The following is a 19,935-nucleotide window of genomic DNA, read 5'->3' as shown; positions in this document are numbered from 1 at the left end:
GCCGCGCGGCCCCACGTGCCCGCCCCTCTGCGCACGCGCCACGCCGGGAAACCCGGCTCCACCCACTCCGCGCCCTCACGCCGCGACGCGCTGACGTAGCTTCCCGCGCGCCAGCCTGACCCAAGATGGCGGCGGGCAGTCGGTGGCTCCGGAGCTGCTGCTCCCTCCTCAGGTATCGCGGGCCCGGGTGCGTTTCGGCGGGGCCGCGCTGACCGCAGCGGTTTGCCGGGCTGCACGCAGCCTCCCGCTCGGCTCCCTGCCGCTGAGCGCTGTACACACCTGCTTTGCCCGGTGCGGTCACGCCGCCTCCGGCCCGTGCCGCAGCAATAGCCACAACGCAGCTCAGCCGCCTCCGGCCGCCACGGCACGGCTGGAGCGGCACGGGGACGAGCTGAGTGCCCGGACAGCGGTGGCTGCTGGGATTGTGTAGCTTAAGAGCATAAAAGAAGAAAAACTGACCAGCTTTTTTCGGAATATTGCTGTACAACAAAAAAATTCTCATGACTGAGCGCTTCTGGTTTTCTGCAGGAGTGTTTCAGGGACAGGCCCTGAGCCCACGAACACTCCCACAACACTGGATGTGAATAAACCTGACAACGGGAGACCCAAAGTGTCACTGGATCGCAGCAAAATATGACCACTCATATTGCTCACCTGGTTTTTGCTGCTATTGAATAATAACAGTGTGTTGGTACCAGATAAGATACATTTCCTCCCTTAAAATATTAATAGTGCACTAGTTCCTGTGCTTGTCTTCTTTTCTTGCACTTATAAAAATATAACTGAATTCAAGGCAAATATGCAGCTGCACTACGGAAGCTCGGTAGAGACCAGGTCACATAGAACACCTTCTGGGTGCGCTTTTCCTTGTCGGTACCTATTTCCCACCATAGGCGGGTTATTTCTTGCACTTAACTTTGTTTCTTGCGTTTCCAGACAAAGCTTCCCCGCTCTGGTGGGCGTGAGGAGCCGCTGCCTGAGCGGGCGCTGGCAGCGGATGGTGGGTGTGGGGTTTGGAGTCGCCTTGTGTGCAGTCCCAGTGGCCGAGGTAACGTATGAGATGGGAGACAAACAGCACCTGCTCATTAGACGCAGTTTAATATTCAAACCCGTTTGCTGAGCATTTCACAGAGCGGCCCTTACCTTCAGGAATTGCTTTCCTTCGGGGGATCTCAGGTTTTTAAGCCATGTAGTTGTTAAGGAAATGGGAAGGACAATGTCTGCCTTCAGCAACACCTCACTAAAACAGTTGCCATGTTTTGCAATGGCAAACAGCTGCAAGCACTGGGCTGTCCAGCTTCCTAGCGGTGTTTTTCCTGCCGTTATTGGTTACTAATAACATCCATATGAATCAGTGTAAAGGTGATGCAAATGTCTTGTCTTTCAGAAACAGAACCCGATTTCTCTCAGTAACGATGCCTTGATTAAAAGAGCCGTTTCCTTGGTAACAGACAGCACTTCTACGCTCCTCTCTCAAACCACGTACGCGTTGATTGAAGCATTGACAGAGTACACAAAGGTGAGCTGAGAGATTACACGCTTTCCTAGCAAGTCAATACTAAATTATTTGGCACTAACTGCACATGTTAAATCATACTTAAAATTGACGTCGTTTGGAGTTTTCTTTTAATTTTAATAAAAGAGGTGTAGGGGGTTGTATATGAGGTAGGGCTCACTGTTCTAATACACCAAACACAGAAGTTATTTTTAGCTTTGTTAGACTGTTGCTTTGAGCTTGAACTTAAGCTGAAATGACCCACATCTCAGAACTGGGGCTAAAGAAACTCAGAGCAGTTATTGGATACCTGTGTCCTGAATAAGCAGGATATACCACCCTGTATTTTTGGCATTTTGTTTATCTCTCTGCCGATTTTTAAAGCCGTGAACTATATTTAAGACTGAAACGAGAAGATACAGTTTTGATTTTATAAATAAGTGCCAATTTGAGTATTTGCATTCCAGTTTACTTCCTTCTTAGTAGGGCAAGTATATGAAGAGGTGCTGCGAACTGGAGAACAAAGCACCTTTGGAACCATTCAGCAATTTTGCTAATTAACACCAGTTAACAGAGGCAACATCAGAGCTGTACAGATCATCACGTAACTGTGTGAAATTATTCCTTCGCAGGCAGTTTATACGCTGGTGTCTCTCTACAAGCAATACGCAAATCTTCTCGGGAAGATGAACTCGGAAGAGGTGGATGCCATCTGGCAGGTGGTCATAGGAGCCAGAGTTGATGTAAGCACTCGCCTCCCTGCAGTCAGCGATCTGCCTCTTCCAACTCTGTTAGAAAGTTCTCCTCTCGCTTGCTCACCTTTTCACAGAGGCTGTTTGAAGGGCATTCAGATAGTGTGACCTCTCATTAATTAATACTGTGGTTTACTCCTAGGTGACAACAAAGCAGCAGGAATACCTCAGGCTGGAGTCCAGCTGGATGACAGCGTTACGTCTGTCAGAGATGGCAGCAGAAGCTGCGTATCAATCAGGTAAGCACATGCAGAATACTGAGAATTTCTTTCTCCCAGCCTTTAGGCAGTATTTATTGAATGAGAATGGAGTTGAGAACGACACAGAATATACATTCAGTTAACAAAGCAATTTACAACTAGTGCCTGGGTTTTAGAAATGCTGAGAACTTTGATTGGCTGCTAGTCTAGTAGAAGTGTTCTGAAAACTAGGCCTGGAAACTTCACATGGGGTTTAGCTCAAGACCAACCATGCCAAAAAATGTTTGAGAGAAGCTTTTAATCATTTTTAAATGCAGTGTTGAAACATGGTTCAGGGAGCCACAGAAATTGGCATTAATATTGCCCAAGAGCCATTAGCAAAGCAGATGATAATTATAGACAATATTTTCTTTGATTGAAGGTTTGCTGAGTGTTTGTCTAACCCAATATATTTAAATTATTCCTTTTCAGGTGCAGACCAAGCCTCAGTGACAGCCCGCAGCCACATTCAGCTGGTGAAATCGCAGGTGCAAGAGGTGCGACAGCTGTCCCAGAAAGCAGAGACCAAGTTAGCTGAAGCACAAACAGAAGAGCTCATAAAAGCTCAAGGGGACGATTCGTCGTTGCCACAGGGTGTTCTAGGAAACACAGAGACAGCTGAGGACCCTTATCTTCGAGAGGACTGAAAAGAGCTTGAATGTCACTGAACAATATGTGAGAGTCGGTAGCAAATTGAAGGGTCCCAAACTTTTAACTGTGTGATGGTGGGAAACTGCTGCAATAACCCTATGATTCCATTTTTTTCCCCAAACGGGATTGCTTTACAAGTCACTTCCAAGTATCTGAAAGGGCTTGGTCTTGTTTGTAACTTATCAAGTTTGTAATACCTATGGATTCAATTATTTAAATGTTTAACTATGCAAATGTGAAAAGTGCTGTCGAGGATAGCTTGTTGTTAATTGTCTCTCTGCTGGGAGGGTCCTGCCGGTCGTCTGATGTGGTTGTGAGAGTTCTCTAACTTAGAGGGTAACTTGGTATCAGCCAAAGAATTGTGGTTCAAAAGTCATTATTTTTAACGTGTGCAGTAAATTATGTCTTTAGGAGATACCTTCATTAAACTGTGCAAAAACATCTCATTGCGAGTGTGCCCATTTGGACAAGAGATTGAAGTTCAAATACAAACAGCACTTAGAGTTTATAGCAGAGCTGAGTCTGACAGCTACATCAAATTACACAGAACTGCAATGAGGGGAAATATTTGCTGTAGAGCTGAAAACTTTCTGTGGAGTTCCCCAGGCTCCTCTTAGTGAAGCTCTGCAGTTCAGTGCAGCAGCCCCTTTCACCCAAGAGTCTTGAACGCATCTGCCTTCCCCAGGAAGCAGAGGGAGATTTGATCTTCAAGATACTGTGGTTATAAACAAAGTTGTTGTGGCAACTGCTGTGTACTTCTTTGAAAAGCAATGAGCAAAAGCGAGTTTTACACATTTGAATGCTTTCCAGCACAAGTTTCAGGAAAATAATTCTCTCTTTTTGCAATCCTAATGTTTTACTGCAGGCTTCAAAACCACAGGTGTCTTTCACTCTGTTTTCTAACTTGACAGCTTAATGTGAAATTTGCAATAGTAACTGTACAGACAATGTAAACTTGAGATTGTTTGGTAGAACAGCATCCACTAGAACTTTGTCACTGCTGATTTGAGCCAGTTATTCTGCATTCATCAGGTTTTGTAAGGAAACACACATAATTCCCAGGTTTTTCACCACAGATCAGCATCTGATGCACTGGTTGCTGTTACTATATTGAGTTGTGCTCGACTAGGAATTTTTTAGCACAAGCCTTTCTGTCTGTGTCTCATTTTGTCTGCCTTTTGAACAAATGCAATCTCAGCTGCACAGCACTGTATTTTGATAGATTAAATAGAAAAGGGATTAACAAACCACTTTTCCTTGCTCCTGCTCATCTCTGGGTGCTGCTGTACCTGAGGAAGGCAGCACAGTCTGGAATACAAGCTCACAGGAAGATGCCGGTATCAGGAGGTCCCAGATACAGCTTTGGGCTGGAGCGTTAGGGAAAAAAACCTCACTCTCAGGAGAGGATTATGTGCAGCAGTGGCACAACCACACCCTCAGGAGCCAAAAATGCAGCTTCAGCTCACCCTCTAACCACAACGGCTCTGATTTGTTACGTGCTGCAGTTGAAGAACCTCTGCCAAGCCGCTGACCCAAATGCACATATCGGTTGTGTTCCTTTCAGGATGCCACAAGGCTTGGATGTCTGCGTGGCAGAGATAAGGCTTCAGACAGATGAGCACCGGTATGGGAGTCTGCAAAGTGATGCATTCTTCCCCTTTCTGAGCCTGCTCCCAGCCCCCTTTGCTGCCCACTTCTTGTTTCACTGCACGTTCCGCTCTTACTTCCCAAGACACAGGTTGTCCCCACGCACATCTGACCGTCAGACGTGACATGAACCGACCAGCCAGTTCAAACAAGTCAAAATGGAAGTGAGGAGCACATCTGGCCCCGTATCACCTCCAAAAGGAGGTAGGAAAGAGCCCCACAGCTTTATTAGTAAGCGCGAGTTGCTTGTCAGGGGTGAGCCCACAGCAGACGTGACCTCACGCTCTGCATCGTGTTACTGAGTTTGCATTTGGAATAATTTCATGGATCACAAAATGTTGCTGCAGCTGTTCACAGGTGCCACGGTACCCGCTCTGTCCAGCCTCTACAACAAGCAGCACTGCCCAGAAACCAGGTTTTGCCGCTGATACTCAGCCTTGTTTACAAAGCCAACGTATCTGAAATTATGAGTAGGCAAGTTCTCAGGCCCAGCTAATACAGCTAATTAAGCCCTGTTAGGGCTGCAGCGAGAGGACACAGTAGCAGCTTGTGCAAGACCACACTGAGGATGGACAAACACACACACTTGAGGGATCACCCCTTGGAAAAGCAATTTTGTCAGACAAACACCTACTTGCTTGTGACACAGACAGTTCACGTGAGAGTGGCAGCTCCTGAGCCTGGCTCAGGCTGTGGGGCTAAGCCACAACTACAGCCATTGCTTCACAAAGCCAAGGCAGGGAGGGATCGACCACAGACCAGCATCCTGGACAGGCAAGAACCTCTGGAAGCGCTTCTCGGCACCTCCGAATGCTCCAGCTCACACCTGGTGGGTGGTGACCGCTGACACAAGAGACAGCAATGACAATAGCACAACACCAATCGCTCCCGTTTCTGTAATCACACCCTTCCTCTCTACCCGCCACCTTTTGCTAAAGTTTCCAGGCTGCTTTTTCCTGCTCAAACACGGCACAGCAGCTTCTGATCCAGCCGCAAGGCACTCTGAAGATGATAAGCTCCGTAAAAATGTGATCTCTCCTCAAATTAGTAACTTCAGAGCACTCACAGATGAATCACATCTATATCTATACATCTTGTCAGGATGGGCAGAGAACAGCAGCTGCTCATGGCAAAGGAAGTGGTGAGTTTCCATCACCACATAACTTCATCCTCTTTATTATCAATGACTCCTTAATGCAAATGCCCAGCACCAGATCTCAGCCTTCTCTGGCTTTCAGTTCTCTCAGCTTTCAGGAGACTCAAGAATACTCCTGTGAAAACACTTTTCAAAACTGTATTTTATTTATACCCAACATTACAACAACAACAAAAAAACCCAAACACCTCCCACACAACAGGAAAAGCTACAGCCACTGTATCTACCACCGTGATTATTCAAGACATTATTGCTCCTCTCAGACCCAATCAGAAAATGCTTGTGCAAAAGCTTCCAGTGCAAGTAAACCTGTAATAAACTTCTGTAAAATCTAACGGGCTTGAGTCGGAGCCCAGTCCCTTGGATCACCGTGCTGTGTTAATACATTTTTGAGGCTTTTTTTTTCCCCCCACTCCACTGCCTTTCTCCTGCTGCCCAGCAGGACCTGTGGGATTGCTGGCCTGGGACAGCGGAGTCACAAGTGGACCCAGCAGCACACACTTGGCCTTTCTTCCACCTTTTCAAGTAATTTCAAGTGCTCTGTCATCATCAGCTTTCCTACGTGAGGCTGATTTTGGCCGGCGGTCAGACACCAGCCTCGGTGTTGCGGAGCCTCCATAGCAGGTGGCACCTCCCTCACGTCCCTGCGGCAGCTGTGACTCCCTCCTGCTGCAGGCTGGCCGGAGGCACCGAGCCGAGTCCCCTCCGCCGCGCCTCACCGAGGTACCGGCCCCATCCACACCCCGACAGTTCAACTGCGTCAGGAACACACTGACAGAAACACACTCACTGCATAACAAACCCCTACGGCTCAAGTACAGTCTGTTAGTAGAGGACATGTTTCTACCACAACCTGATTTTTAGTTTAAATACCCTGTATCTGTCACCAGTCACAATCCAGTGCTCATCAGTAGCTTCTTGTCCAACGCCTTCTGTAGTTGTGTGTTACCGACACTGCACACCTAATGCTGTCGTCCTTTACCAGCGTCCACATGATCCACATCTCCGTTGGGTTTAGTTTGTGAACAATCATCAGCTCTTTGTACAGGCATGGGTCAAAAGGATTGAAAGGCTTCTGGATCCCAAAAGTCTTAAATCCAGCGTGGTTCTTTGGGGTCACTGCCAGCTTTGCCAGACACATTCCCACAAAGACATCATCTATTGGGAAGAGCTCTATGTCCTCTGCGGTGCTCTGAAGGCGGCGCACAGTCTCTCTAGACATCACATAGCCCCCTCCACCTGCATACAGGGGATAGAAGGGGGCTCTGTACATGGACTCTGGAATGAAATACTTGACCTTGGTGTTCCTGATGGGCCGGGCATTGGTGATCACATCCCCAACAAAGAGATCCTGCTCAGGGTCCAGTTCTCGGAGGAACTCAACAATGTTGTAAGTGTTGACAAAGACATCATCATCGCCCTTCAGCACAAAGCTGGCCTGCAGGCAGTCCTCCACGAACCAGCGGAGGAAATGCAGCTCCTTGAGGGTCAAATTGAAGAAATTGTCAATAAAATCCCACTGCAAGATGTCATCAAACTCCTGGCTCTCATAAGCCAGCAGCTGGTGCAGGGGCTGTGCCTGGATTTTGGCGTTTGAGCGCCCTAGAAGGAACACCAGCCTGACGCGCCTGCCATGGATGGAGACCTCCTTCCCCCATGTGTTCCTGATCGCCACCCGTCGGTCTATGTTGATCGGGGAAGACTTGATTGCCAGCAAGAGGAACGTCTCTTTGCTACACCTGGAAGGTTTCAGCAGGACCGAGAAGTTCCGGCAGTGCTTGTATGTTAAAAAGACGCGGTGAAGCTCTGGGAGGGCAAGAGAAGAATTGGCAAGGGTTAAGTTTGGCAAACACTTGCCAGGTTCAGCATTGTCCAGCACCAAAGACTTCAGTTTGTGATTCACTACATCCACGTTCGGGTCTGCTGACGACGCTGCCAACTTTGCCTCTTTCTTCATATAAAAAACCCACGCCAGCAGCATGATTGAAAAGACGTAAAGTGCGAGGTTTTTAGTCCTGGGATACATGGCAGCCTCTGGTGCAGAACCCAGCCCCTGTGCGGTCGGAGGAAGACAAGCCGGTTATGGACGAGCTCTGCACACTCACGCCTCCCACTCGTGCTCACCGCACTCCCACACCCGCAGCCACGCCGGGATGGAGAGCACGACCCAGGCTGGGGAGTCGCCGGGACGGGTCCTGGAGTTTCCCTTCGCCGTTGTTTCTTGTGTCCCACCGGGACCAGGTGCTGCCGGTGAGGACGGGAGCGCGCTGCCGGGCACGGCGGCTGCTCGTCTCCGGGACGGCTCGGGAGTCCGCGGGGAACCGCCCCGCCCCCAGCCCGCGGAGAGCCCGCCTGGCCCGGGGCTCGGAGCGCGGTGCGAACCGCCCGGTGCGAACCCCCCGGTGCGAAGCCCCCGCCCCGCTCCGCGCAGCCGCCGCCGGGACTCACCGGGAGGAACCGCCGCCGGGACCCACCGGGAGGAACCGCCGTCGGGATTCACCGGGAGCAGCCGCCGCTCCGCGCAGCCGCCGCCAGGACGCACCGGGAGGAACCGCCGTCGGGACTCACCGGGAGCAGCCGCCGCTCCACGCAGCCGCCGCCAGGACGCACCGGGAGGAACCGCCGTCGGGACTCAACGGGAGCAGCCGCCGCTCCGCGCCGCCCGAGGAGCCGAGCCCGGCCCCACCCCGCCTGGCCCCGCCCACCGGCCCCGCCCAGCCCCGCCCACCGGCCCCGCCGCCCCCGGGACGCCCGCGTGCGGAGTGGGGGTTGCACAGGTCACTGTGGACCCGGAGCAGCGTGTATGGTGCTGCACAGCGGGCACTGCACCCTGCACATTGCACAGCCCCTGCACACGCATATCACACACGCACCTTGCATCACGGACATTGCACACCCCCTGCACATTGCACACCCCCTGCACACCACACGCCAGCCCCCGCACACTGCAGCTCCTGCAGAAGCTCAGCTGCAGCCCCAAGACAACCACAAAGCCCCAGCTCCCAGCCCTGGCGATTCAGCTGAACCACGATCTACGCGGCACCCCCGTGGGTTTTATTTCCCACTCACTGTTCTGCTACAGCTGCATCATGGAGCCTTCCCCCCTGCCACGGCCGCGCTCTCCTGGCTCTGGGTGTCGGCTGCCCAGGGCCACCGAAGCAGCTGCATCTGGAATTGAACTGTCAGCAGCACCGGCTGGAGCACTTGACCTTCCTCCAGTTCAGCCAAGTCTTTCTTTTTTCCTTTTCCTGTGGAAAGAAGTGAATCTGTCACTGTCTTGACAGAACAAATCACCCTAAAAGCAGCAGTATGCAGGGGGGTTGTGCCCACCACATTAGCACAGACTTCTGGGCCTTGAGGGAAAACCTATTTGAATATGACTTTGGGTAAGAAGCCCAAAGAACATCTTTAAGCAGGCAATGAATTTGGGTTTTTGTGATTAAACTCCTCTATAATTCCCAGGAGAAAAAGAAAGACGCAGAACCAAATCATTTTGAGGATCCTGGAAAACCAAGTGTGGGGTAAAATGAGACCTACGTGAGACTACTTCTGACAAAATCCTTCAATGTCTGGGCAAAGCGTTTGCTCAAGACAAAGCTTGCTGCCTTTCCTCTTTGAGCTGTCTGGAAGGGATCCCAGTTCCTCTGAGAAGACTTATTATTTGTGTGCATTTGCCAACTGAGGGATGCAAATCAGCCTCAGCTCCCGGCTGTGAGAGCACTGGTCCCTCCGCAGCCTCGCCGGACACACAGCTGCAGCGGGGCAGGGGCTGGGAGCCGTCCCCTGCACCTCAGAGCGTGGCCACCGCCGCAGCTCCACGTGGTACGTGGTACCCAGGTGATGAGCAAGTGCCAAACGACCGATTTGGTGACTCACGGAGCAGCCCGGGCTTGCAGACACCGCGTGCAGCGGCGCTCCAGCACCCCACCTGTCCTCCCAGCCGTGTCTGTCACCCCAGCTGCAATCAGCATGTACTTGTGACTCACAGCCACGGGACACTGTGGCACTGGGTGGAGCAGGCTGTGGGGGCAGCAGATTTTTAGGCACCATCTTTTCGAAACATGCACTCGGTGGCTTTGTTGTACAGCCAGCCAGCCTCCACCTGCACAGGCAGAAGATGACACCAAACTAAGCACGATTCTCTAATTGCTCCAGGTTTCTTGCAGCAGCAGCTGCTTTCTGTGCACCCAACACCTTCTCCAGCCACACAAACCCCTGCAGAAAGGGTTCGTTCTCGCTCAGGCTGAAGGCAAGACCTCCTGCATGCACACTGACCACAGGCACTGGGGCAGAAAGGAAATAAAAACACCACTGCTAACCTGCAGTTGTTTGACAGCAGCTCCCTGCTTCAGCAACAGCCTGAGCATATGTTGAAAATACACATCTTCTTGTGGGGAACAATAATTTAAGGGTTTTTTGTCTTTTCAGGTAGCTGAGAAGGCCATGAGGCCTCCTGGAGCACAGACAAAGCCTAGCACTGCCGAGCTCTGAGATGGGGACCTTGCCATGGGTGGCAGGGCATAGAAAAGCAACCCGGAGCTCTTGAGAAAGGGGGTTAATTGCTCTCTTAAATTAGTGACTAAATGTGATGCTAGAGCGGGGACTCAAGGCTCCTTTGGCAGTTCCAAGCGGTGCTGCAGAGGCCTGGCCCGCTCCATGCTTCCCCTCAACCCATTAGCAGGTTTTCAGCATCACCACCCCTTCCCCGCAGCTTCCTCTTGCATTACCCCTTCAATGTGCTGGCACCGCTGTTTTTGTAGCCAAAACAAGATTGCTGGAAAAATAGCCTGCAAAAAGCAGGGTGACATTTGTCTCCAGTGGTTTAAGCAATGCTGCTGGCTGAGCAGACCGCGAGCTCTGCACTGGGGAGGCAGGGGACACCCATCAGGGGACAGGGTGGTCTCTTCACGGGTGACAGCAGACCAGGGTCTGCTCCCAGCCCCACCATGCGCTGGCTGGGGCACCTGGGGCTCTCTGTGCATCTCATCTCTAAGGCAGAAAAAGCAATAATCCCCACTACAAAGCACTTTGAGATGTGAGCTGGAAACAGATGAGGACCCTATTATGCATCCCAGACAGCGCCGCCCTCCGCTGCCCGTGCCGGCCCACACCACCGGCCACATTTGGCAGCCAGCACAGTGGGCAGCACATCTCTCATCCCAAAACCTGCCTTGCCCTTCTCCCCCAGCACACAGAGCTGAGAGGTGTGTGTCGCTCCCGGGAGAGCTGGTAGCCCACGCTTGGTGCTTGTTCAGACACCGATTCAATAAGGTGTCCGGGCGTGTGTCTAACCCTCCAGCCCGCACAGTCAATGGATGTATTCACAGCCCGATGCTCAGGATGTGAGTAAGCGCCTGCTTGGCAGAGCTGGCAGGGTTTGGGGACCCGTGGCTGCTCCCAGCCGGGCACCACTGGTGTTTGCTCTGTTTGCTCTCACACATGCCACCCTCAGCCCAGCAGCTCCAGTCTCCGTTACCTTTGGCAGACGCCGTGGTTTTCAGCCTGGCCTGACTTTCTTGCTCCGCTTTCGTTTTTTTGCCCTTGTCTTTGCCTTTTTTCTTGTCCTGTGGAGAGAGATGTTTCCACATGTTAGGTTGTGTTGAAATTCACTGGCCACAGTCAGTCCTGTGACAGCCACTGCTGTCTGGGTTTTGTCACTGGGACTTAAAGGGCAAAGGAAAGGAGTGAGGGGAAGCAGTGGGGCTGCTCAGAGAAGAGAATCCAGGAAACAGAAAGTGTCAGTACAGCTGGTGCGTGTTGCCACACTGAGAGAGAGCAAGCATCAGAGGAAGCAGAAGGGGTTACTTTCACATTCTCAGATGGAACAATAAACTCATCTATTTACTTAATCTTGGCCTATAAAAAGTAGCACTACTCATTGCTAGCATCAACAACAAATAACGATACCAGAAGTGATGAGTGGTGCTCAGGAAGGATTATTCCAGCCCCATTTTATGGAGAGAAGAACTAAGGGACAGGAGGGATGCTTGGGCCAGCTGCAGCGCAGGACATGTTAAACCCCTGCCCCAGGACTCGCTCCTGACCTTCTCCTCCAGATTGAGTGGCTGCAGCGGCTGCTCGGTGATCAGGATCCCAAAGTCACACACAGTTGCCATCAGGTCCTCGGTGGCCAGCAAGGTCTCCAGGGTCACCTTCCTGGTGCCCAGGGTCCTCCGAATGGGAGGATCACTGCGGAGTTCACATGGTGTCTCCTTCTTCTTCTTTTTCTGCTTGTCCTTGGGCGCAGGACCCTGCATAGCACCAGCACGGGGACAAACCTCAGCAAAGGGCTGGGGTCCCTTTATCAGGCAGCAACCCTGATCCAGCCCCTTGCCCACCACTGCACCCTGACCAAGATGTGTGTGAAACCACCGCTGCCTCCCTCCCACAGCAATGGGGGCTTTGGTGAGAGGTCTGAGACGGAGGAAAGATTCTCCAACACACCAAACAGGCCCAGGAGAAGGACCCTTGTTCCCCTATCATTATTTTTGCAACTCAGATGTTATTTGGACATTGTTGTCTCCTAGAACCCTACCTTGGCACTGTTCTTCTGCGTCCCCTGTCTTGCCTTCCCCTTCATGACTTCAGGTTCTTCTGGGTCAGCATCGACAGGCCATGAAAGCACCTGCCGGAGAGAGGAGCTGGAAATCCAGGGGCTGGGATGCCCCAGGACCCTGGTCTGAGGTCACCACCACCCCTGGCTGCCCCCCAGAGGGAACACAATCCCACTGCAGGGCCGCCCAGCAGCCCTTTCCCCTTCACCCAGTGCTGCCACAACACTCACCTTCTCCTCCACGACCGAGACGATTGTTCCAGCTGTCAGGTAGGACTTCAGCCCTACTAAGTCCTTGGCAGTGTGTTCCTTCCTGTAGCTGCAGTCTATGGTGTCTGCCCAGGGCTTTCCAGGGGTGACAAACACCTTTGCTGTGTGAGGACACAAAAAAGTTATTGAGGAGAGAAGTCTCCTTCACAAGGACAGAAACAGACCCTGGGACATGATCGGTGTCAATTAATCTGCTAATCCTCATTACCAGAGTGGGCCTTGGGCTCCTCCATGGCTGCAGGCTCCTGCTGGCCCTTTGTTTCTCCTGTGTCCTGAGCAGAGCTGTCCACGTCCAGGGTGGCCACCACGGGACTCTGATGGATTTTTGTTACCTGGAACAGAGAGGGATCTCTTGGCAGAATATGTCTGTCTGTATTTGCAGGACCAGTGAGCAGAGCTGCCTCCAAAATCCCATTCCCCAGACCACCCTCATCATTGGAAGAAGGGACACCAGGAACAGGATCTGCTCCAGAAGAGGGACTGTAAGTGCGACCCCGGGTGCAGAGCAGCTCTGGGCTCCCTGAGAGGGACAGGGAACGCAAGCAGCAGGGACTTGTTCTGCCACATGTGGCCACATGTGAATTCTGTCCCCAGCACTGCTGCTGCCCACACCAGGTCCATTAGGAACAGCCTCACTCCACAGCACGGAGGTGAAGTCCCTCTTGCTGTGACCTGCCACTGCCTGTTGCTTGCAGGAGCTCAGTTAAGCACAAACCTCAGTGCTGCTGCTGTCCTTGATCTCCTCTCCTTCTGCAAACTCGTATGTCACACAGTAGCTGTAGGTGATCACCGGAAACTCAGAGCTGACCTCCAGCTGCTGATGGGCGCTGGGATCAGGGACTCCCTTGATTTCCCCAATGCTCACAACCACTCGTACTTCACTCCGGATCAGTTCTAAAAGGAAAATAATCTTATTATGAAGCTGCAGCGTTCTCCTTCCAGAGCAAGGAAGGCACAGAGCAAGCAGAAGCCCCCAGAATGCTGTGTCCCACAAGCTGGCATCCCTCCCTGTGCTAACACTGTGACAAGCCACTGCCACATGGGGTCACTCCACAGCTACACAAACACCTCTTGGTTTGCTCGTCTCCCTGGTCATCATTTTAGATTCCAAAGAGCAACATCCAGTGCATAAACTCATTCAGTAGGGGCCATTAAGAGGAGCTTCCCACCCTGGGTGTCCCCAGGCCCCTCCCCTCGTCCCAGCTGGGGACATGCCGCGCTGCAGAGGTGGCACCGCTTCATGCTGACAGTGCAGCACTCGTTTGAGCACCTTCTCCAGTGGAGATGTTTCCTCTTTCAAGCAGCTCGAGAGGAAAAAGCAGTCTGAAACCAGACGGTGTCTAGGAAGCAAAGATGGGGGCAGGCCATGACACCAAGGCTAGGCTAGGATTAGGTTGTTCTTGCAATCTTTGGACCTGACTAAGGCTAAAACTACCTTGATTGCAGTTACACTGTTGCAGGGTCCTCTGCCTGTCTACCCACTTGTACTAGTGGGGTAAAAAGGCACAAAGAAGATCTCTGCCTGCAGTAAGGCAAAAAGGAAGCCAATACTGCATGCAGAGCTTTCCCTGAGGACTCCTAGCTCAACTACAATGAAACCATCTCCCAAATCACGGGGTCAGCACAGTCAGGTTCAAAGGTGAACGCTCACCTGGCTGCCTCGCCAAACCATGGAACCGGTGCCTCTCATCAGGCCATATGTAGATGTCATCGAGGATGGAGAGCTTGGGCAGGCTGTCCACGAGGAAGCCTCTGTACGTGGGAATGAGAGCCAGTGGGTTCCCTTGGAGCAGCAGGATGCGGAGCTTCTGGAGGCTGGACAGCTGGGAGACGAGCCCCAGCAGATCCGTGAGGTTGTTAAAGCTCAGGTCAAGGGAGACAAGATTTGGCCTAAGGAGACAACCCAGAGAAGAAAGTTAGGCAAACAGCATCCATCTGAAGATAGAGAGCTACTGCTCTGGGGAAAAAAAAAAAGAAATAGAAATTGTGTTTCCCCAGCACAAACCACGTCAAACTGGGGAATCCAGTGGTACAGTCTGAAGAGACCAATTCCAAATTACTGAGCCATATGGTCCATCGCCAGTCTGCCCCATAACTCAAAGCCATGTTCCTTTAGCATCCATTAACCACCCCACTGCATCAATTGGTGATGCAGTCTAAACTTTAGATCCTTCCCAGAGCAGATTTGGGAAGAGCATGGAAAAAGGAAGCTGCCCGGGGACACGGGAACTGCAGTGGGCAGGGTGTCAAGGTAGGTCCCCAGGTGATGTCCCCATTCCACAACTTGGCCACTGACCAAGACACCCTCTAAGCATGAGACAGAAGACAACAAATGGAGACAGAGCACTCTGCACAGGCGTTGGACACAGAGCACAAAAACAACTCTGCTGAAGGGCTGTTGTTTCTTAACATGGACCATCCTGATGGCTTGAGGCCATCTGATATCTGCCCACCACCCTTTCAGGAGCCCACCACGTTCAGCCTGCGGCGTTACCAGAAGTGCGCAGTGAGGTACTTGTCCTGCGAAGGGCCACACAGCCGGTTGTATCCCAGCCCCAGGTGCTGCAGGTCCGGAGGGGGCTGAGCGCACAGGCCCTGCAGATCAGCCACAGCGTTGCCGCAGAGCTCCAGGACCTGCCCGGGACAGAGGGAACAACAAACACCTTTTGCAATAAGCTGTTCTTGGTGGTCCCTCAAGCTGTGTTCGCAGATGGGACCTCCCTCCCCATCCCACTGTCACAGGGACACCCACCTTCAGTGTCCGGGGCAGGTTGGCTGAGGTGATCCTGCTGATCTGGTTGGTGCTGAGGATGAGCTCCTCCAGCTGCTGTAACTGCAACAGACCCTTGTCCACCTCCTCCACCTGCAGAGAGCTGGGTTTGGCCAACGCTTCCCTGAGCCACCTGGTGGCCAAGGTGACATGGACACGCAGCATTAATCCACGTGACATAAGTGTAACATGGATTTGTGCAACACGCTGCAGCTGGGGCGGCAGCAGCTCTACCCCCACTGCATTAGTGTCATCCAGGAAGACCTCAGGATGGAGAAGGTGTCCTTCTCCCAAGATGTTTTCCTTCTCAGCAGGAAGGCAGGGTGTTGGTCTCTTCTCCTGAGTAGCAAGTGACAGGATGAGAGGAAGTGACCTCGCGTTGCGCCAGGGAAGGTTCAGGTTGGATATTAGGAAACATTTATTCCAGAAAGGGCTGTCGGGCATTAGAACAGGCTGCCCAGGACAGTGGTGGAGTCACCACCCCTGGAAGTGGTCAAAAGACGCATAGATGAGGCTCTTAAGGACATGGGTTAGTGCCAGAGTTAGGTTATGGTTGGACTCGATGATCTTAAGGGTCTCTTCCAACCAAAATGATTCTATGATTCTATGGCACGGTTTCCTGACCTGGAGATTGGTGGCTTTATGGGCCCCAGCAGCTGCACTTACTCCCTTGCCAGTGATCCGCAGGGACCTGAAGATCTGGAAGATACTGGAGGCGCAGACGATCTGAGGGGTCAGCACGGCTGTTTCCCGCAGGTGCTGCTCCTGGGGGCTGCAGTCTGGTGGCAGAGCCCAGGGGCTGCGCGGGTCCCTCAGCAGCCCCACCAGCGCCTCGGGGCTCTCCTCGCCCAGCGGCACAGCCTCCTCCTGCCCTGTGGGCTGTGTCCCCAGCCCCAGCCGCCCTCCGTGGCGCCTCGTGCATGCATCAAAGCGAGACTTGTTCTGCAGAGAGGGAGAGAGGAGAGACAGTGACAGCCCTGCAGACCCCCCAACGGCTGTGTCGCCTGCGTCGCCTACCCAGCTGCCAAAGCCGCAGGGGAAGTCCCGCAGTCCCAGGCACCCCAGGTGCTCCTGAAAAGCAGCAGAGAAGCTGCGGTGGCCATATCCTGCCATTCAAGCCCAGGCCAGCAGGGAATTCCCTGGCTCTGTGGCAGCGTCCCTGTCGCTAGGAGATGGCAGGGACGCGGATGCCTTGGGGACCAGCGCGGGTGCCCTGGGGACCAGGCTCTGCACTCAGAGCTGTGGAGCGAGCCTGGGACAGCACCGAGCTCCTCAGGCTGGGAATAAATCCCCAGCTTTTTCAGATCTCACCCTGGGGGCTGGGGGCTGTCCCCCACCATGGAAAGAGCGGGCGGCCTTGTGCAGCGTTTTCAGGGTGCAGTGTCAGCCCTGTCCCCTGGCCAAGGGCCTGTGACATGGCATTTGGCATTTCACTCATCTACATCCTGAGTGTCACTCAGGTTTCGGGGAGGAAGCAGTCAGGTTATCAGTTTGCTGTAAAAGCACTGCTGTTCACTCACTTGCTACCACCGCATCAGCACAAGGCCATCGGAAAACAAAGTTCACAGATAAAAATACCGGCTCTTACACTTGGAAAAAGTAGATGAGCCTCAGCTCTGTCTCAGGTCAGATTCAGGTCTCCACACTCTGAGGTTTATTTGCTTTTTCCAGCCATAGGTGTTGAGGCAATGGCTACAAATTCGGTTTTAGGAAGCCTACAGAGCAGCCTGTGTCAGCAAAACTTCACTAAATTAATTACGTGGTGGAAAGCTGACCTTCCTCTTGAGTCAGGTTTTATAGGACAGATGCCAATATGCAACCTTATCAGCTCAGCAGCTTATCACAGCTGTGTTCAGATTGGAAAGGATGTGTAGAGCACGTACGTACCAAGAGACACCGGCATGCCCTGGAATGGAATAACCAGGCAAACCGCTATTCTCAGTAGAAAATGAAGTCAAATCTTCCAAAAATCTATGCAAAAGCACTGACAGTGGTTAAATCGTGTTTCGTGGAAGAGCCAAGCTGTAAGAACGCCGTTTTTCTTTCTTGCTACAAATAAGTGGGCCCTATTGCCACTGGTGCTGCACAGAGATGTTCCCTGCCCTTGGGGAAGACTGGCTGTGAGTGCTTGTCTGTCCACCCTTCTGCCTGTAAGGAGCCATCTGTACCCATCACTGTCTTTGCAGGGATGTTTCTAAGGAAAATCCTTCACAGAGAAACATCTCTCTCCATTTACCCCCAAACAATAATAAAAACCTCAAATAACATCTGCCAGAGGTGTTCTTTTCTGGTTCTCCTCCAGCACTCTGCTGTTCTATCTGCTGCCTGACGCTGCAGCCCCTGATAACTCATTTTGCTTTGCATTATTTGGCACATCTGGGAACACGGGTCGTGCAAGTAGAAGTGAATCCCCTTGGGATGGCTGCACCTCTCTGCTTGGCTGCCCGGGGCTCCCTCGCAGCACATAGCAGAACCACCTTCAGCTTGTGAATCTCCATTATTGCGGCTTCAAGCAAACAACCGAGGCATGAAGTTAGAGGCTGGTGGGACCTGAGTACAACATGGCACAGGGAAAATGTCCCTTCCCATTCCAAGCCTTGGGCATCAGTCATTGTGCCAGTCTCAGGCACTTCAGAGGAGTTCACGCGCACACCAAGCTTTTTATTTTCAGAGATTATTTCACATAGAAAACAGAACTGGTTATTTTGACACCAAGCTGTTGTTCCTTGACAGTTTTCTGGTGACTTGATATGCATTCATCTCTGAATCTCTGACTACCTTCCAGGTGTATCTTTTATCACAGAGTGTGTATGTGTCACTCTGCATTTCCACAGTGCTATGTTCATAGGGGTTTCCTCTGCCCTCCTTTCCGTCCTAAACTATCGGTAGTTCTGCAGGTGGTCTGATCGCAGCCACGTACTCATCAATCCCAGGAACGATTTTTCTCTGTAAGAATTTCCTGCACTTAGGTATTGGAAATAGAAAACAGCCTCAGGAGAGTTAGAGAGAAGGGCGATAGAGATGGGGAGGTGGGATCCTGGACATCAAGAATGTGCTTGCATGTTCCAACCATCTTTTTCTAAAACAACACAACACAGCTTCTGTTCTAAATCCTACATTTTGGAGATCCCAAGGATTTAGATAGGATGGCCAAGCCAAGCATCCTGAACTAGTCAACTAGATGACACAGGACACCATCTGTCAGTTTGAAACTGTACCTAGATCACTATCAGTGAAGATGCACTTGAACCAACTTTTGATGTAATCTTTTAAAAAAGAAAAAAACCCCAAACTATCACCCACAGAAAAACCCATGGAGGAGCCACTGACGCACAACTCCACAGTACTTAAACGCAGTTTGGCCATCCGCATCTCCAGCACTCCAGGCAACCAGCAGCTTGAGCACCCACATCCAGCGAGGCTTCAGCCAAGTCCACTGCTCTCCCAGCCCGCCATGAGACGCCACACAGGTGGGTGAGACTCAGCCTTGGTACGGGTTGTAGGGGTGCATTGGTGGATGGTCATCACTAGGGTCAGTTATTTAACATCTATACACTTTAGAAATTCAGCACGTTGCACAAAATGAGGAAGTTTTGCAAAAATGATGTAGGTGCTTGAGAATGATCATTGTATTCTTTTTTCCCCGCTCTTCATTTGAACGCAGAGATCAACAGGTTTGCAATCTTCCTCTTCTGTTCACTGGTTCCTTTGGGCTCCTTGGCACCAACGGCCATCTCAGAAGAAAGCAAAACTACTACAGGACACAGCCAGAAGCATTTTACTACCAGCATAAAGTCATTAGCATCAATAATAGAAACGAAAGCAACTACGTTGTTTAAAAACTATGTAAGTATACAATTCGCATTTGCTGTGTCTATGTCTGTGGAGAAATCTCTTGAATTATTATAAAACACTGGAAAGATTATAAGAAATATTTGGGTCTCTCCTCTGTATTCCATACATGAAGGAAAGCACTTACATTGCATTATGTAGGATGGAGTTGGAGCAATGTCTAAGACAGCTGGGGAAAGCTGGGGCAGCTTCACCTCAATCAGCTGCGAGATGTGATCCTCTAAATTAACTGTGTTGCTCCTTCTGGGTCTCCTGAGTCACACTGGGCTTGACGCTGGCATCTTTTTGGATGAAACACTAGAAACACAGAGAGAATTGCCTTGGTCTTTGGTCTGATCCTGGCACTAGAGCAGTCAGGAGCACTCCTGCCGAAAATCTTACTCAGCACATCCGTTCCTTGGAGATGGTAAAACGTGCACTGAACCCAAGTGTCAACGGTTCAGATGAATATCAATTACTGGGAACGCGTTCCTAATAGCTCATTGATAAAAATCAATGTAAACAGTTCACCAGAATTCATTCTTGATATCAAAACCACCTCTGCTGAAAC

At 51.6% G+C, this 19,935-nt stretch overlaps 3 protein-coding genes across 3 annotated transcripts; 1 reads left to right on the top strand and 2 right to left on the bottom strand.

Moving 5' to 3' along the window:
* The first annotated feature begins 53 nt into the window (after positions 1 to 53).
* On the top strand, positions 54 to 3,578 carry DIABLO (diablo IAP-binding mitochondrial protein). The gene is made up of 6 exons (XM_065851546.2): positions 54 to 172; positions 937 to 1,048; positions 1,388 to 1,519; positions 2,128 to 2,238; positions 2,390 to 2,486; positions 2,919 to 3,578. The coding sequence occupies exons 1-6, from the start codon at positions 126 to 128 to the stop codon at positions 3,131 to 3,133; spliced, it is 714 nt and encodes a 237-aa protein (XP_065707618.1). The 5' UTR covers positions 54 to 125; the 3' UTR covers positions 3,134 to 3,578.
* Positions 3,579 to 6,062: 2,484 nt separating this feature from the next.
* On the bottom strand, positions 6,063 to 8,814 carry B3GNT4 (UDP-GlcNAc:betaGal beta-1,3-N-acetylglucosaminyltransferase 4). Its single transcript, XM_065851498.2, is given in 3 exon segments — positions 6,063 to 7,993; positions 8,509 to 8,664; positions 8,666 to 8,814. Coding segments are annotated over 3 exon segments (1,437 nt in total). The 5' UTR covers positions 8,801 to 8,814; the 3' UTR covers positions 6,063 to 6,847.
* LRRC43 (leucine rich repeat containing 43) lies at positions 7,911 to 16,646 on the bottom strand. The gene is made up of 13 exons (XM_065851497.2): positions 16,551 to 16,646; positions 16,200 to 16,475; positions 15,516 to 15,626; positions 15,258 to 15,397; positions 14,415 to 14,653; positions 13,479 to 13,657; positions 12,972 to 13,095; positions 12,725 to 12,864; positions 12,476 to 12,565; positions 11,985 to 12,191; positions 11,417 to 11,504; positions 9,010 to 9,188; positions 7,911 to 7,993 (listed from the first exon to the last, which is right to left on the bottom strand). Exons 1-12 carry the CDS (start codon positions 16,644 to 16,646, stop codon positions 9,028 to 9,030), a joined length of 1,851 nt encoding a protein of 616 aa, XP_065707569.1. The 3' UTR covers positions 7,911 to 7,993; positions 9,010 to 9,027.
* Positions 16,647 to 19,935: the final 3,289 nt, after the last annotated feature.

This window comes from Patagioenas fasciata, chromosome 17 (assembly GCF_037038585.1).
Source record: "Patagioenas fasciata isolate bPatFas1 chromosome 17, bPatFas1.hap1, whole genome shotgun sequence".
Classification (NCBI taxonomy): Eukaryota; Metazoa; Chordata; class Aves; order Columbiformes; family Columbidae; genus Patagioenas; species Patagioenas fasciata.
This window is presented reverse-complemented; position numbering and strand designations above follow the sequence as displayed.

Excerpts from the sequence above, each read along its gene's own strand:
- LRRC43 (XM_065851497.2), bottom strand. The coding sequence starts at position 16,646 with ATGGCAGGATATGGCCACCGCAGCTTCTCTGCTGCTTTTCAGGAGCAC. Across the intron at positions 15,398-15,515 it reads ACCTGCCCCGGACACTGAAG|GTCCTGGAGCTCTGCGGCAA; the intron begins GTGGGTGTCCCT and ends TGTCCCGGGCAG. Across the intron at positions 12,192-12,475 it reads CGCAGAAGAACAGTGCCAAG|GGTCCTGCGCCCAAGGACAA; the intron begins GTAGGGTTCTAG and ends GGTGCTATGCAG.
- DIABLO (XM_065851546.2), top strand. The coding sequence starts at position 126 with ATGGCGGCGGGCAGTCGGTGGCTCCGGAGCTGCTGCTCCCTCCTCAG. Across the intron at positions 1,049-1,387 it reads GTGCAGTCCCAGTGGCCGAG|AAACAGAACCCGATTTCTCT; the intron begins GTAACGTATGAG and ends CTTGTCTTTCAG. Across the intron at positions 1,520-2,127 it reads CATTGACAGAGTACACAAAG|GCAGTTTATACGCTGGTGTC; the intron begins GTGAGCTGAGAG and ends ATTCCTTCGCAG.